The 18938-nt window shown below is 42.4% G+C and overlaps 1 protein-coding gene across 3 annotated transcripts in view; it reads right to left on the bottom strand.

The window, feature by feature from the left end:
* LOC145357046 (synaptotagmin-B) overlaps positions 1-18938 on the bottom strand; it is a 732627-nt gene that overhangs the window by 112334 nt on the left and 601355 nt on the right. For 2 of the 3 annotated variants that reach the window (XM_080210102.1, XM_080210104.1), the window contains one exon: positions 14555-14683. In XM_080210102.1, the coding sequence (XP_080066228.1) occupies positions 14555-14683 (129 nt within the window). The remainder of the gene's footprint in view (positions 1-14554; positions 14684-18938) is intronic. The other variant, XM_080210103.1, reaches the window with a different exon arrangement.

The following is an 18938-nucleotide window of genomic DNA, read 5'->3' as shown; positions in this document are numbered from 1 at the left end:
CTTTCACAGTGCTATAAAAGACGAAAGACAGCTATTTTCATAAGGAATACTTCCAATGTTACTTACTTAAACATTTTATTCATTCCACACCCAGGTTTCAGAAACGGTGCCTTTATCATTGTCAGCAGAATGACATTTCATGCATACACATGGGCAAACTCCAGTAACATCAGTTAAAGGAGCTAGGATGCAGTGAAGCTATTGATTTCTGCACAGTATGAATCCTTAGGGAGCCTTCATGAGCCATTGTTTTCTTTTTAAAGTAATCGTAAAACAGGATCCATTGTTGCTTAGCTGAGACTACAAGCAGACCACTGGGGCTGTCTCAAAAATAAAATTATAGCGTCGAATCATTATTTAATTTGGATAAAATAAAGTTAAATTTGTTCCTGATTACATATAACAATGGTTAGCACTGCTGCCTCACAGCACCAGGGACCTGGATTCAACTCCGGCCTTGAGTGACTGTGTGGAGTCTGCATACTCTCCTTGAGGGGAATTTTCCAGTCCTGTCTGCTGTGGGAATCGTAGCAGGCAGGACACGGACCATGCAAAGATCCATTGACCTCGGGCTGGATTTTATGGTTTTGGGGCGAGTGTGGCCAGAAAATCCCACCCCCATGACTACATGATTTTCCTCTGGGTGTTCCAGTTTTCTCTCTCAGTCCAAAGATATGCGGGTTAGGCAGATTGGCCCATACAAAATTGCCCCTTTAGTTCCAGGAGGATTAGCAAGGTAAATATGTATGGTTATGGGGATAGGGTCTGAGTGGGATTGTTGTCGGTGCAGGCTTGATGGGCCGAATGGCCTCCTTCTGCACTGTAGGGATTCAATGGTTCGATATTTTATGGTTTCAAGTGGATGTCCTCAGACCCTACTTATTTCAATGGCATTGATGGAGCACATGAATGCAGTGCTCTAAGCTGCACCTTGAGATGAATCCTTCCTGAATATATTATTCCTCCAATAACAAGTGCATGCATATAGCACTCATTGAGTTGAGAGCGAATGAGTAAGAGCTCCCTATTGCCTACTTTCAGGAAGGCTAACTGAATTAAGTGCCAATCAGCCACTTACCTGTGAAGCAGTCAGCAAGACCAGACACTGATTTCAGATGGCTGCCACATGTCACCTGTCATCTGGGGTTGAATTTACCAGCCACATTATGTTATGGCCAAAAATCTTGTGAGAGGGCAAAAATAGGAAGTCATACCAATGAAATTCCCGATTCCTGGGTATCAGCTTGATCGCATCATTGATCAAACTCTTGAATAGCTGTCCAGGAGTCTTAAGTATAGAGGCATGACCGCAATGAGGGCCTCACTCATCCCAAAACCATGAAATCCCACCCAAGGTCAATGGACCTTCCTTTTGTCCACTCCTCACCTGCTCTGATTTCTGTCTTGAGCAGGACGGTAAAATTTTGGCAGAGATCTCTGAATGATGTACCCTGAGGAAGAAGGTTGCCTATTAGCTTTGCCTCTCCTCGAAGAATTAAGCAATTGTGTCCTCCTCAAACTAACTGGCTATCAAGAGTTAACCCTTAACAATGTCAACTGCCCACAATCTCAAAATCAAGAATTGAGATGATTACTCAGGGTTCATGGCTCAAAGCTTGCTTGCAGGGGGTCAAGAGGCACAGGGTTCGCTTCTGTGCTGGACCCCAATGCCTGCCAGTCATGATCCATTCTACCCCAAGGCAAACATCACTGCCCAGTTGACCCTGTCCATTAGACATGTGCAAGCATCTCACACTCCTGTCAGAACACCCAGTGTTAGAGAGCATAAGAGAAAGGGAGAACCAGATGGGAGGCTAAAGGCGAGTCTAAATGGGGAAAGGCAGATGCCCCAGGGCCAGTCCTGTTCCAGAGATGTGAAAGAACCTGAGCTTTGAGTGAGGTGTTACCACCGGATAAGGCCTGGGACTGGCTGCTTCTAGGTCTGAGAAATGAATGGGTCAGAGGAAGTAATGATGTTTTCCAGCTGCGACATCACTCTGACTCTCTCAATCTTTCATCCCTCACAGAAATCTGATCCAAATTGGTATGGAGCCAGTGAAGTTGGCCATTCTACTTATGCAGCACTGGAGGAGCACAGAACTGAGAATGGAAGACCATTTGGAATGAGACCAGGAAGCTCCATACTAGGTTCAGGGGCCAGAGGCCACACCAGCCATGCAAAGGGCATGAAGGAGAGTAGTAGACCAAGGGTAAGCAGGACTCTGCCTCACCAGGAGACTGCGAGGTATCTGTGCCACATCATTACTGACTTAGCACCATATAATGGAGGACGTTGGCTCCCTGTGGCTGCAAAAAAATCATGATTGCCCTAAATGGAATCCTTCCAGGATTCCAGAGATCACCTGTGTGGCATAGCACAGGCATCTGCCTATATGAGCATCCATGAGGTCACAGATCTGTGAGACCAAAAGGGGTCACTTGCAGGAGACACAAGTTGGGGCCAATACAGGGGTCACTGGCAGGGTCTACTCTCCTCCACTGGGGGATCTTCTGCATGTGGGAGTTGGGGATGTTCCCTTTGTACGTGCAGCGGTCCTGATCTCCAATGAGACGGGGCCTGATGTCCGTGGGATAGGTCCCGATGTCCTTGGTGGGGTGATGTCCATTAGGTGGATGGGGGTCTTAAATTTAACTATGAGATTGGGGTGTCCTTTAGAAATGGCACCCTTCTCAAAATCCCAACTTTGCCGGCTTGTTTAGGCCTTGCCTTCCAGTAGGTTGTATGATCCTCGCCAACACTCTGTGGGGAAAATTGCATCCCAAGACTTGAATGCAGATCATTTTCATTGGGATGATGGAAGTAACTCCCATTTGAAGAATGTGGAGCTGCATTAATGCTGCATGAGCACCATTCTGAGACCCTGTGCTTTTATTTGCAGCATGTCTACTAGGAAAAATAGTCTGGGTCTCCATTGTTGGTCAGTGATGAACTGAAAAGAAATCTAAAAGGCTGCAGGGAACCTGGCTCCCAGCTGGAAGAACAGACTGCATCTGTAACAGAATCAGAGAAATCTGACTGGAAATTATACATTCAGGCAGCAAAATTAATACCTTTACAGACATGTCAATCAAAACTCTCATAAGCACATTAAAATTCTCTGTAAAATGAGAACTAATGAGAAAATTGTTTTATCTTTTACTGAGGACAAAACCTTCAATGAAAACTTACCACCACCTTCTGAAGGGCAACTAGGGATTGGGCAATAAATGCTGCCCTAGCCAGTGACGCCCACAATCCGTAAATGAACAAAAAATATCTACTGAGGTCGTCAATGAGATTTTGTCATTTAATGGAATTCATCATGCTCTTAGTTGGAAACGTGAAACAATCTTTTTTCAAGCTGGAAGGTGCCCTCATCGCATCTCTAAGCCTTCAGTCTAAATTAAATTTAAACCATTAGATTGATAAAAAAAACTGCAATATTAAGAGAATGCGACTTTGAAACAACACTTGAACCTTAATTGTAATTCCAGCAGCATTGTTAAATCTCAGTCTTTCATTTTGACTGGTTCTTCCTAAAGTCTATAATTTCTGCACTCATACTGCAATTTGGTGAAAAATATACCACTCACTCACTCACTCACTCTCACTCGCTCTCTCTCTCATGCTCTCACTCTCACTCACTCACTCATTGTCATACACACTCACTTTCTCTCACACACACGCTCACTCACTCTCACATATACACACACACACTCTCACACACACTCACTCTCACACACTCAATCTCACACACTCACTCTCACAAACACTCACTCTCTCACTCATTCACTCTCTCTCTCACACTCTCACTCTCTCTCTCTTTCTCTCTTCAGTGGCTATGCAGTGATATACAGTCAGGAGGGAGTTGCTGTGGGAGTCCCAAACATTGACTCTGGACTCCATGAGGTCTCATGGCTTCAGGTTAAATATGGGCAAAAAAAACCCTCCTACTGGTTACCATGTACCATCCTCCTTCGGCTGATGAATCAGAATTCCTCTACTTGGAGGAAGTATAACCAACTTGGGGGAAGCATTGAGGGTGGCAAGGGTGTAAAATGTATTCTGGCTGTGGGATTTCAATGTCCACCACCAAGAGTGGCTTGGCAGCAGCACTACTGATACAGCTGGTCGGGTCCTAAAGATATAACTGCTAGATTGGGCCTGTAGCAGGTAGTGAAGGAACCAACAAGAAGAAACAACATATTGACCTCATCCTTACCAATCTGCCAGCTGCAGATGCATCTGTCCATGACAGTATTGGTAGCAGTGACCACAGCACTGTCTTTATGGAGACAAAGTCCCGCCTTCATACTGAGAATAATCTCCATTGTGTTGTGTGGAATTATCACCGTGCTAAATGGGAGCAATCTAGCAACTCATAACTGGACATCCACAAGGCGCTGTGGGCCACCAACAGCAGCAGAATTGTACTTCAGCACATTCTGCAACCTCATGGTATATTCCCCACCATCAAGCCAGGGGATCAACCCTGGTTCAATGGAGAGTGCAGGAGGGCATGTCAGGAGCAGCACCAGGTATACCTAAAAATGAGGCATCTCTCTCACACTCTCGCTCTCTCTCTCACACACTCCCTCTCTCTCACACACTCTCTCTCTCTCACATGCTCTCCCTCTCACACTCTCCCTCTCTCACACTCTCTCTCTCACACACACTCTCTCTCACACTCTCCCTCTCTCACACACTTTCTCACACTCTCCCTCTCTCACACTCTCCCTCTCTCACACTCTCTCTCTCACACTCTCCCTCTCTCACACTCTCCCTCTCTCACACTCTCCCTCTCTCACACTCTCCCTCTCTCACACTCTCTCTCTCTCATACTCTCTCTCTCTCATACTCTCTCTCTCACTCTCTCACACACACACTCTCTCTTTATCTCTCACTCTCTTTCAGTCACTCACCAGATGATCTGTCATGGCTACGAGTGCTAGGGTGCTTCACTGGAGATCTGCTGTCCCCTGCAGCCTATGCTTGGTCATACTACCTCATGTAGTATTATAGCTTATTGTTGTTAGAGGGTCAGCGGATAAGGAAGAATATGGTCCTCAGCTATTTTAAAGATAAAGAATAAATGTGAAAAACAAATGAACAGACAAGACAACCTTTTCTTCTTAGTGAGGTGCACAATTAGGTTTCAATAAATATCTAAATTTTATTTTTACTATTTTATCAAGTGCTTTATGCTAATCAAGTGAAGCAACTTGTTGGCTCAGTGTACTTTACTGTTGCACGCTCACTTCATCACAACGCACTCATGAATTCAAAGTAGATTTAAAATGGCAATTTAGATACCACTTTCTTCACACTTAGGTGTTTTCTAATGGTTTTTTTTCAATTTACTGTTCAGTTTTCTTCCTTTCTTTTCTTTGGGTTCACTGTGAGCTATCCTGACAAAAGGGCAGTACTGGCCCTGAGTCTTTGCTTCCTGCCAACATAAACTGCTCTGAATGAATACATTGTGCAACTTAGTTCAAGATACAATGTCAGAGTATAACTCCTAAAATGTACCAACATTTTCCGCTTCACCTCCATTAAGAGTTACACTAGCATTACACTAGCACCTTTTCATTTATCATAGATGCCAAGCCAATGCATTGATATAGCTAACCTGATCAGTCAAGTGACACTGAATGATGTATTCTATTTCACATTAACTACAGTATTATCTGTCATAACAGAGTCAGGCACATTGTGTACATTCCAAGGTGCATAGTGCTTAATGCATTTTCTATGCACATGCACACAAGTAGCAGCACATAGAGCATTTGACAAGCTGAAGCATGCAGTCTACATGGATAACATACTCTACATCGCGACCTAAGGAGCCAATTGAATGGTGAAATGATGATATAAAAATATCAGACTTGTTGTGTATTATGACATTGCATCAATGCAGGCAAGTCTTGAGGAACAACCTTTTTGTGTTAAGTTACTCTATGCATGTATTTCTCCTATATATTTACAATGCTATACATTGTGAAACTTAGATTATTGAAAGTTGAAGCTCAGAGTACATAAGAACATCAGAAATAGGAGCAGGAGTAGGTCATCTAGCCCTTCGAGCCTGCCCCGCCATTCAATAAGATCATGGCTGATCTGAAGTGGCTCAGTTCCACTTTCCCGCTTTCTTCCCATAACCCTTAATCCCCTTGCCTACCAAAAACCTATCTACCCGTGTCTTAAATACATTTAGCGAGGTAGCCTCCACCACTTCAACGGGCAGAGAATTCCAGAGATTCACCACCCTTTGAGCGAAGAAGTTCCTCCTCAACTCTGTTCTAAACTGCTCCCCCCCTTACCTTGAGGCTGTGTCTTTTAGTCCTGCTGTCCTTTCTGAGCGGGAAGAACTCTCCACCCCTACCCTATCCATCCCTTTCATCATCTTATACGTCTCAATAAGATCCCCCCTCATCCTTCTAAACTCTAACGAGTACAAGCCCAGTCTATTCAGCCTCTCTTCATAGCTTAACTCCCTCAACTCCGGTATCAGCCTAGTGAACCTCCTCTGCACTCCCTCCAAGGCCAAAATATCCTTGCGTAAGTGCGGCGACCAAAACTGCACACGGTACTTCAGCTGCGGCCTCACCAGTGCCCTGTACAGTTGCAGCAAGACCTCCCTACTTTTATATTCAATCCCCCTCGCAATGAAGGCCAGCATCCCATTTGCCTTCCTGACCACCTGCTGCACCTGAAGGCTGGGTTTTTGCGACTCATGCACAAGGACCCTCAGGTCCCTCTGCACCGTCGCATGCTGCAGCTTTTCGCCCTGTAAGTAGTAGACCTTCCTACCATTATTCCTACCAAAGTGGATAACCTCACACTTGCCAACATTGTATTCCAGTACTGCTATAACTGCATCCACTCAAAAATGGGGATTAAAAATCCACCACTCTCTGGTGTACTTGAAGCATTAGTCCAGTGGTAGGCTCCTGGGGAATGGGAAAATCAAAGTTCACAGCTTCTTTATCCCCAGTCTGGGAATCTAGCAGCAGAACCTGTATGGATGGCAGTTGGACTGACCTATTCACTGGCATATATAGCATCCATCTGAGGGTTCCAGTTTTTAAGACTTGCCCTGAATTCCTGAAAATCCAATAAATTTGCAATTTGTGATTAATGACCAGCATGCATTCTTGTGTGTGCACACCAGTGTGAGGGGAATCAATAGTACTAATATTTGCCTGAAGAAAGTTAATTTTTCAGTACACTGGAAACTAGATCAAAATGAATCAACTGGGAAGGTTATGACATTAATGGACCATTCACAGTAAAGCTTGAAAATAAACAGAAAATGCTGTAAAATCTCAGCAGGTCTGACAGCATCTATAAGGAGAGAAAAGAGCTGATGTTTCAAATCCAGATGACCCTTTGTCAAAGCTTTTTTCTCTCCTTACAGACGCTGCTGGATATGCTGAGATTATCCAGTATTTTCTGTTTTGGTTTCAGATTCCAGCATCCGCAGCAATTTACTTTTATAAAACTTTTATATGTGACTTTGACTTGGCGTCAAGTTCAAACTACGGTTGCCAACCCTCTGAGGATGACCTAAAGTCTCCAGGAATTGAAGGTTACTTGAAGGGGGACTGACATTTGAGAATAAAATTTTTCCAATTAGTTCTGGAACTGAGTGAACCGTTAATGCTCAATTAACTACTGAACTCTCGTGTACAGGAGTAAGATGGAAATGCAATAGTTTAAAATATTCCATAGATTTTCTGAAAGAGGCACAAATGTTACTTAATGCCAATCTAACTTTTAACTTACTTTCAGTTCAATCTCCTGAACGTAATCAATTATTTAAATACTTTGATGGAACCAACAAGACACAAAGAATTTTGTAAGGATGAGATTGTGTAATATCATTTTGGCTTTCTAATGCAATGCAAATAATGCATAGAATGGGAATACAATTTAAATTGCAAACCTCAGCTCTCCTACCAAGAAGTTAAATGACACGTGTAAATTTTATCATTTACAATCAGCTGAGTGCTGCTTCCATAGAAGGCTCAAGATGGCACCCTGCCCTGGAGTTCAGTATGGAGAAAGAACCTGCAATCTATCCAAGTGCAGCAAAAGTTATTCAAATATTTTGATGATACATGGGATGGAAAGCTACTTTTTAATTTGTCTTTGACAAGGCTTTTCTGGTGTCAGACATCATGCCTCAGATTGCTGTATGATTAAGAAACATATTCTTTGTACCTGAATCATTCTGTGGAGGTCATGCTGTGTCTCAGGATGGTTAATTATAAAGATCTGAATTGCTGCCGTTTATTGCACGATCCCTGTGCAAAATGTAACCCTGAACATTTCACAGATAATTGGTGCGGCACAATTTTTTGCATCACATCTTCTTCCCTCCTTCAAACACATACTAGTAGCTTGTTCATGCTACCATTGTGGATTTAACTGATCCTAAGCATTGCCCAGTAAGGCCAATGTGCCACACTGAGTTCGCTGAGCTCAGCCAGGCCAGCAGTTGAAGCATCATACCTGAGTCAGGGTTAAGGAAAACAATCTGATACACGGCGGCATGGTGGCACAGTGGCTAGCACTGCTGCATCGCAGCGCCAGGAACCTGGGTTCAATTCCCACCTTGGGTAACTGTGTGGAGTTTGCATGATCTCCCATGTCTGTAGGGTTTCCTGTGGGTGCTCTGGTTCCTCACCCGCCTCCAAAGATGTGCAGGTTAGGTGGATTGGCTGTGCTAAGATTTAGAGTCAAGGGGATTAGCAGAATAAATATGTGGGGTTACAGAGATATGGCCTGGATGGGATTGTTGTCGGTGCAGGCTCAATGGGCCGAACAGCCTCCATCTGTACTGTAAGGATTCTATGATTCCTGTTCACTGTCCTGATTCCTGGATAATGTCCAGACATCAGAGGTTAGAAGGCGGATCAGGAGCACACTGGATTCCCGTCCAATTGTCTCATTGGAAGGGCTGATCGACTTTGAGGGCACTGCCTCATTACTATGTTCTTGGCTGAAGGTTACTTTGCTGCTGCTCACCTCTGGGAGTTGCAATGTGGAGACAAACTCAATTGCCATCAAATGTAGAGGGTGGGGCATGGGGGTTGGTGGTGATGAGAATGAGGACATATGCTGGCAAGGAGGGCCCAGAGTGATAGCAGCCCACATTAAAAGCATTCAAATGGTCAGTGGATAGGCATATGGATAACATTGGAATAGTTTAGGTTAGAGGGTCATTAGATTGGTTCCACTGGTTGGTGCAACATCGAGGGCCGAAGGGCCTGTACTGCGCTGTAATGTTCTATGTTCTATTATTCCTGTACAGCCCCAAGGAAACCTCCTGTCCTTTCAGATCCCTCAATTTTTTTTTTACATTTATCTTTTGAGCTTCTTCTGCTCTGCCACCAGGTTTTGCTGAGTAGAGAGTCCACAGCACATGCTCTGCTTGGTAGTCAGTCAAAATAGAGCGGCATGATGGCACAGTGGTTAGCACTATTGCCTCACTATTGCCAGGGACCTGGGTTCGATTCCGGCCTTGGCCGACTGTATGGAGTTTGCACGTTCTCCCCGTGTTTGCTCTGGCTGCTCCGGTTTCCTCCCACTGTCCAAAGATGTGTGGGTTAGGTGGATTGGCTATGCTAAATTGCCCCTTAGTGCCAGAGGTTAGCAATGTAAATACGTGGAGTTGCGAGGATAGGGACTGAGTGGAATAGTTGTCAGTGCAGGCTCGATGGGTGAATTGTTTCCTTCTGCGCTGTAGGGATTCTATGAGAAATACTATGAAAATGGCATAACCTTCTCAGCAACCTCACAGGACCCCAGTTCACATGGACTGATGAAGCTCCTGCCTCATTCAGGCAAATGCATTGGCCACCTGGTGAAGGGCCCCTGAAAAATGGAAGCAGACTAGGAACAAGGCAGTTACTGATGCATGTAAGATGAAAAGCATGGATAGCATGTCACTTTTTTAGCCAAAATCAAGTTCTGTATTGTTAAACATTAACACATTGTGACACTCATATTAGAGACAGGGTGAGATTTTTCAGCCGTGCTCGCCCCAAGCAGTTACTGTCCTGGCTCAGCTGGGTGTAGGAGGTTAAATATACCCCCAGGCATGGTTGGTTTGTCTCAACTGTCATATTTTCTATTGCTGACAAGGCTGAAAACACTCACTATGTAAGATCGTGCATAAAAATGCTAATTTGAGCAGATTAATGAAGAGTTGTCAAGTGCTTTGAGGTTTCCTGCAGCAAGTGTTAATGCATTTCGGTGAGAAACAGAGAAATTTGGGAAAAAAATAGTATTATGTAATTTTATCCTCTGCTGTGACTTCGCAATTTGTTTGAGTGTGATATACGACTTATGCTCTCTTTGCCATTCATTAAGATGGCATAACCAAGGGTATTATGGATGTTTAAGTGAGAAATGAAAATCTCAGGCACAGAAAGGCTTTTGTTGATTAAAATTAGTATGAATATTAGTAGTGTTGCGTTGGCATTTCCAGAGCCCTCTAGCGAGTGCTGAAATTTTCATTTTGGTTTGACCTTAATTAGGATCAGCTTCATGCAGGCTCATGGCAACAGGTGTGTAATGCACCATTGGACCCCATTTCAAAAGATTTATGTAGTGTTGCTATGGCAAGGACCATTACGAGAATCTTCCTTCTTAAATACAGAAGAACAGGTAATCTTGCAATGGCTGCCGTGGTGAGAGAGGCACATAGATGATCTTGTCTAGAAAAATTATTTTCTCATTTTAGTACTAAAACTAAAGCATTGGAATTTACGGTGGAATTTTTGGGAATCGTAGCGGGTGGGGCGCACCCATTGACCTCGGGTGGGAATTTCCAGCCTTGGTGCGAGCACTGCTGGAAAATCCCACCCTATGTCTCAATGTGAGTGTCATAGTGTGTTGATGTTTGATAATACAGAACTTAACTTTGGCTGAGAAAAGCAACATGCTATCAAAGTTTTTCATCTTATATGCATCAGGATAACTCACAAGAAATTACGAACTGTAATGGGGGGAACAACAATTTATACTGCCTGAGAAGAGAATGCTGACTGGTTGGCAATTGGACTCTGGTAGAGACATTGCCATAGACAATGCAGCATGGAACAGATAAAACAGTGTCCAATATAAGATGTGATTCTGTAATTGGATAGCACCTATTAAACAGTCCTGATTGTGCTAAGGATTACTCTGAAAATCAATTTAAGATTGTAGGAGTATTGCTCACTTACACATTCATGGATGTCACATGTATCCACATACAGAGCCCCGTTCTTTGCAGACAGAAGGAACATGTTCACATCTTGTGCCTGTTTCAACTGAACAAAGACTTACGGAACAGCTGTTCCCTAGTTCATTCCCCAAAATGTGATCAATCAGCGTCGATCTGCCTATTTGAATTTGAATAAGGTTGGGCAATTAACTGTTCCATGCAGCATTCGCCATGGCAATGCCTCTACCAATCAGAGTCCATTTGCCAACCAATCACACTCTCCTATGCAGCATAAATATTTCTCCTGTTACAGTTATAATTTCTGATGAGCAAACTGATGAGTGCAAGATGAAAAACTTTGACCAAGTGCCTCTTTTTTTCAGCAATAAATGTTGACGTTGCAACTACCTCCTTCCATTCCAAATTTCTATTGGTGTGAACTAAAGCGTGAATAGTAACTTTTGCTTGCCTAGCAGGATAGAGAGGGGAGTGTCAATGGATGTTATCTATCTGAATTTCCAAAGGCATCTGAATTTGGTAAGTTTCTGCATAAAAGATTAATTGCAGAATGGGAGTACACAAAATCAGAAGTAACAATTTAATGATTTACAGCAGGTGGACACAGAGATTAGGGATTAAACAAATATTCTCTGATTCTCTGTGAGTGGTGATCTCCAGTGATCTTACACTGGAGCCACAGGTAATCATTATGTCTATTAATTACATGGATGAAGGAGTAGAGAATTCTGACTGGAATGCTTCAGACTCACATGCCCTGCTACTGCTGCCAGTGAGAGTGGAGAATTTGGCGCTCAGCCAAATCTCCATTCATAGCAGCGGAATTTGAGAATCTGTGGGTGAGATGGGAGAATTCCTGCCTGTTTATCTTAAGTTTTTAGATGGCAATACATGATAATCCTTAATCTCTGTGTCCACCTGCTATACAATCATCGAATTGTGTCACAAAGCTACTTCTGATTTTGTGTGTTCCCATTCTGCAATTAATATCTTGTGCAGAAAATTACCAAATTCAATGGTATGGATGAGAGCTGGATGTTATAAAGGGGCTTCGATAGACATGATGGGTGGGATTTTGAGGTCTTGCTCGCTCCAAAACCATAAAATCCCACCTGAGGTCAACAGAACTTCCCCTTGCCCGCTCTGATTCCAGTGGCGGACGGGGTGGTAAACTTCCAGCCTGTAAGTGGGGAAAACTGTGACAGATGGAGTTCAATACGGGGAAGGAATGTCATAAATTTGTAACTGAGAACAGCAAGTCAGAATATTTTTCTTAATAATGAGAGGATAGGTTCTCTGGAAAGAACAAGGGACTTAAGTGTTCTTGAACTAAAAAGTAGTGCTCAGTAGTCAAAATAGTTAATGGAATGTTGGTCTTTGCATCAAAATGTGAATGATTTTTCAGTTATCCAAAGTCATGGTGAGATCCCATTCGAAATGCTTTCAGTTTTGAGCACTGAAATATCAAAAAAGTTTTATTGGCCTTGGAATGGTACAGTGCAGGTTCATCATGGTAAAGGAAGGGTTAAATTATGAGGGCAAATTTTGTACAAACTTGAATTTAGATAGCTGAGGGGTGATCTAATCAATGCATTTAAAATAATAAAGGGACCTTATAGGGTAAATAGAGAAAAACATTTTAACTGGTGAGGGAATTCAGAACAGGAAATAATGATACTTGATATCACATAGAGCAGTTAAAGCAAATACTATAGATGCATTTAAGGGAAACCTGAATAAATAAGTGAAGAAGATGTGTTGATGTTTTGATAGATTTTGATAGAGATGGAGGTAAAATTAAGAATGAAACCATTCAGGAGCAAAAATTACACAGAATTTATAGCATAGAAACAGATTATTTGTGGCAGTAACTATGGCAGTATTCATGGTTCACACAACTCTCCATCCACTCTATTTATCTCTATCATCCTGTCAACTGGCCAACCTATCTTTCTATTCTTTTCTCCCTCTTGTACTTATCTACATTTCTCTAAAATGCATATATGCTATTTGCTTTAACTAATCGATGTAGTAGCAAGTCCCGTTTTTGCACCAAGGAAAAGGAAGTGGAAATATAGAACTCTCTCTTTCAAAAGTGCCGAAAGCACCTGGATCAATTGAATTTTTAAAGGCTGAAGTTAATGGGTTTATATTAAGTAATGTCAAGGGATATGGAACAAAAGCAGATAAATAAGATCAAGCCTTGAACTAATCGGATCGGGGAACACACCTAAGGGCTGAATGGTCTGCTCCTGTTTCTGAGTTCTTAGGCATAGTAAGTTACCAAGAAATTACTTATGGGAAAAGGACAGTTAGATATCATTCAGGCCATATCTCACATCTTTCTGTTGGTTGATTTTGACCACCCAATAGTAGCAGCAGTAAGTACCATCTACAAGTTACATGGCAGCAACTCGCCAAGGCTGCTTTGGCAACACCTTCCTAACCACAACAGCTACCATCTATAAGGACAAGAGTAGCAGATGCACAGGGACACTCATGACCTGCAAGATCCTCTCTGAATCACACATCATCCTAACCTGGAACTATAACACTGCTCCTTCACTGCCAGTGGGTAAAAATCTTGCAGTTACCTCTTTAACAGCATTGTGGGATTGCCTACATCACAGAGACTGCTACGTTTCAAGCTGACAGCTCATGACCACCTTCTTGAAGAAATTACGGATGAGCCACCAATGCCCACATCCCATGAAAGTGTAAAAAAAAGCAGTGACTGAGCCAGGGAGCTGCGTCACCTGAATCACTGAGTTAGGGATTGCAAAATGATGTAGAAGTATGTAAAAAACAGGTTTCAAAATAGGATTAAGGTCTACTGAAGCAACCAATCAAGGACATGACAATAAACTGTCTGATTAAGCAATTTCTCTTCATGACTAGAAGGCAAATTACAACATATCAATGCTTCAAATATTCCACATCTTTCAGTAGAGACTCATGGGGCAGAATTTTCCCGTTCCGACCATCACAGGAATCATAGCAGGCAGAGGTGGACCATGCAAAGATCCGTTGACCTGGGGTGGAATTTTCCGGCTTTGGGGTGAGCATAGCCAGAAAATCCCGCTCGTAGATTTCAAACCCAATTGATGATCACAGTTGCTAATTTAGACAAGAATTAAAACATGGCTGTTTGAGCAATTACACCATCCATTTCTCTTCCCCTTTGAATAGAAAAAGTCTTTCCAAGCAGCTTAACTGAAATCAGAATGAATCATTATGGAATGATCCATAATGAACTGACCTCCACATGCTTTTACAACATGTTTACGCAAGTGTTTGTTTTCAGAATGCCAGTATCTCACCTGATTGTTCTGGAAGTCATAATCCAGTGAAAATTGTAGTTTTCCTAGTTTTTCTTCCTCTTTTGGTTCCTCTTCCTTGTCTTCACCTTCAGTTAAGCCAGTTTCGGCATCATCGTCATCCTGTTTGGTCTGTGGAAAGGAAGGAAAACTTTGCTGACATCTCCTTAGGTAGTCCTTTACAATTGACAAAACCTGGAGAGCAAGAGCTCCTGATCTGAAGAAAAGCATTTTATTTTTCACCCCTTAGGAGAGGCTGTCGATGCAGTAGATGATGCCTTTTGATAGCTTTTACACAGAATTGATTTCAAGGCCATTGCATTAACAATTTGCACAAATACAAAGCAGTTATGCCTCAGTTGACCGTCAAAGGGATTGCTATATTGGCTGAGGGGTGAATTAAAACCATCGCATCAGTTATGAACTGAATGCAAGAGCACTGTGTGGAATTTTAACAACACTGTGGATGATTTCAGAAGACATTGAGACTGCTATTGATTTTTGAAATATTTGAACTCAAAAAGATAGGCCACAAAAGGCAATCTACCATTTAAATGGCTGAGTGATTTTGCAGTGCAGATCTAAAGAAAGCTGATGTGATTGAATATTAATAATCAGACGTGCAGATGATAATGTGCATCAAAGGGAGCAAAGCAATACTAAGAGTCATTAAAAAAACTTGATGGTATTTTCCTACATTGCTACAGCTTCAGGTTTATAGACTACATTTGTGGGCATTTTGCAATCCAACATGCCTTATCTCATCCATCAAACGTCTTAAAATTCCAATTCTCTTATGTTGGCTACATAAGCTTTAAATTCAAAGTTGCCTCTATGGTTCCACAATCCCCATTTGACTGACTGCGCATGAATGCTCAAAAGGGATTAACTCCTTTTGTCTGATGTCCCTAAGACAGTGAGTTCCACAAGACTTTCTGCCAATTATATATAATATTTACATAAATTCATTTCATTTGAAACTATCTAGTGATTTTCTTTTATGCTTTTAAGGATGTATTGTTGCCAATGTGTTCCTTTGACCAATCAGATCCCAGAACCAATGAGTTTAGTCACATATATGACCAACTCCATGAAGAGAAATCATGTGGTACATAACTCCCCAGCAATGACAGTGTCAGCACTGGGGCTTTGCTCTCCATTCATAGAGAAGGAGGGAGGCACCAATCTCTTGTATCAGTGCACCCCTATAGTGCAGGAGGAGGCCATTTGGCCCATCAGGCATGCACAAACAACTATCCCACCAAAGCCTTATCTCCATAATCCTATGTATTTACTCTGCTTATCCCCTTAAACTAAGGGACTATTTATCATGGGCAATCCACCTAACCCATACGTTTTTGGACTGTGGGAGAACACTGGAGCACCTGGAGCATTTAGACATGGGGAGAACATATAGCCTCCACAGTCAGTCACTCGAGGCTTGAATTGAACCAGGGTTTCTGGTGCTGTGAGGCAGTGCCAACCATTGTGCCACCCATTAAAAAAAAGACATCCTATTCTCGCACCATCAGGCAAAATTCCCCACTGGGAAACTGAACTCTGGTTTCATGCATGACAGGCAGGGATAGTAACGAGGAGCTGCCTTGCTTTGCTCTCTTCAGCTGCCAGCAGATTTTTGGACTCTTTAATTATTCCTTCTGATCCAAATTTTGGCCCCAGACCTCTGACTTGCTATTTTCCAATGCAGATGCTGTGACATCTTTGATCATTGCTTCCCAGCTGACTATAGCACTATATCATCCCTGCTTGTGCCTTTTTGGCCCTGGTCTTTCTGCTCGCCACCATCAGCATCTCCAGGCTCATTACTCATGCCTCCCTTTTGAACTTCTTTATTGCTCTATCATGGCCAAAGGCCAGTTTATGCCTTTTAATACATCCATTCCTGATAGGATTAGATCAAAGATTATTGCAGCAAGTAAAAGCTCAGAGAAAGCTGACTAAGCTAATTATTGGATTGTGCAGGTTGTCTTATGAAAAAAGATTGGGCAGGCTAAGCTTGTATCCACTGGAGCTTTGAAGAATAAGAAGTGATGTGATTGCTAAAGGAGCAGCACTCCGAAAGCTCGTAATCCCAAATAAACCTGTTGGACTTTAACCTGGTGTTGTGAGACTTCTTACTATGATCTTATTGAATCATGGAGCAAGCTTAAGAGGCCAAGCGGTCTACTTAAGCTCATTATTTGTATGTTTGTATGTATATATAATAAATATATGCAGACTGTTAATAATTAAACTTTCTAGTAATTTTATTCCTTGACTCACTGAAGACTTCAGGCCATGAGCAAATGAAGACCAGAGACTGATGTCTATTTTTCAGCTAATATAGCCCACTACCCATAGTTTAAGGTGATTTAATTTAAATTAATATGACAATTTGACTATTTCTGGCCCTAAATTCCTACTGTTTTCCAGTATCTTTTACATGGTTTAATTCAAATGATTGGATAATTGAAATGGTTATAGAGCAAAAATCAAATGTAAAATATCAGGAGTAAACTACACCATAAAAACTCCATCCCCATGTCTGTTCATTATTCATTTGAGCAATGTGCCTAGGTTTGCTTGCCTGGTAATAATCATTTCTTCAAAAGCAATTTATTGTGTGAAGCGCTTTGAAATGTTTTGACCAGATAAGGTGCAATGACTCAAGCAATATTCCATTCTGCAATGACAAAATACTAAGTTGTAATAATAAGGGCTGAACAGGTGGATTGGAAGTGATATACTGTCCGTACGAGTTTCTCGAAGTATTCATTGAAAGTAAATTGCTCAGAATTAATAAATGAAATCCAATGTGGTGTTAACTGGTAATTTGTGTACCGTAATTACTGTTAGCAATAACCTTGCAATTAAATAAAATGATAATTAACTAGTAATTAACAATAACTGGTTCAGACAAAATAACTATTTATATATAAATCTATCACTATGGAGGTACTCAGACTAGGGGATGGGTGAATCATTTATTTGATTTGCTGAAGAACCATTATTGGAGTTATGGGAGTAGAGCCTGGGTGGGATTGTTTTGGTGCAGACTCGATGGGCTGAATGGCCTCCTTCTGTACTGCAGGGATTCTATAATTTGTCTATGATTCTATTTGCATCTTCCAGTGAAAGTTTTCCAATTGACTTTTTGGCCATTGAGCCTGGTATTCCAGGCCACTTCCCTTTCCGACAGTGGTGGGTGTCGACTACAGCAGCAAATTAGACCTGGATTCCTGGGTCCAGGCCTTCCAGTCACTGGATCCTTGGAGACTGGATGTATGATCCAAGTTGTGTGTGGGATCCTACAGAAATCCAAATGCACTGAGCTTCATTGCCCAGAAAGTTTGAACTTCCAACAGGCAACTTCCCTTCGCGAATGTCTCCGATTGAGCTAGTGTTTTGGAGAGTCCTACACAGACCAGTGTGAACAGTTACCCACCAAATGTTGGACAGATTTATATCTAAACTAGTTAATGAGTAACTACAGATCTGACCTCCCAATCATTCATGCTGGCTCCTGCAACACCCCTTTGACCCCCTGACTACCTCCGACCCGTTGACTACTTCCAAATCTGAGTGCTTCTCCACCATCCACATATACCCAGCCCCCACACTAAACATACTCATTTCTAACCATCTTGTGATGATTGCCACTCCTTAGATGATCTGAGGTCTGGTAATGCTGCCTCCCCACATTCCATGTTCTGCCCACAACTGCCCCACTGCCAATCCCATCGTCTCAAATTTCATCTGTGAAGAGAGAAAAGAGCTGACCTTTTGAGTCCAGGTGACCCTTTGTCAAAGCTTCTAGGGGTATTCTCTCACCGTCTTTTCTCTCCTCACAGATGAAATTTGAGACAGTGGGATTGGGAGTGGGGAGGTTGTGGGCAGAATGTGGAATGTGGGGAGGCAGCATTACCAGACCTCAGATCTTCTAAGGAGCGGCAATCATTGCAAGGGTATTTGGGTAGTTAGAAATGAGCATGTTTGGTCTGGGGGACGGGTGTATGTGGATGGTGGAAGAGCACTCAAGTTTGGAAGTCGTCAACGGGTAGATCTGCTGAGATTTTCCAGCATTTTCTCTTTTGGTTTCAGATTCCAGCATCTGCAGTAATTTGCTTTTGTCTCAAATTTCATCTTGGGCATCCACCCACCTCACCAGAAGACACCACCATAAATTTTAGCGTCTCACAGACATTCGGTGTGATCAGAGACAGAAGCAGGGCCCACCTTGAATTTGCAACCTGGCTCTCGAAATCGGATATAAATTTTTTCAGAAGATCTTTTAGCATGACCAAGAATGGGACTGGTGACCTTTCTCGAAGGGCAATCTGTGCTGAACACTTCCAGCTATTTGAATATGGTGGCACTTTAGACATGT

Source organism: Carcharhinus amblyrhynchos, chromosome 22, assembly GCF_965287045.1.
Source record: "Carcharhinus amblyrhynchos chromosome 22, sCarAmb.v2.hapA, whole genome shotgun sequence".
NCBI classification, from domain to species: Eukaryota; Metazoa; Chordata; class Chondrichthyes; order Carcharhiniformes; family Carcharhinidae; genus Carcharhinus; species Carcharhinus amblyrhynchos.
Note: the sequence above shows the minus strand (reverse complement) of the source record. Positions and strands in the feature narration are given on the sequence as shown.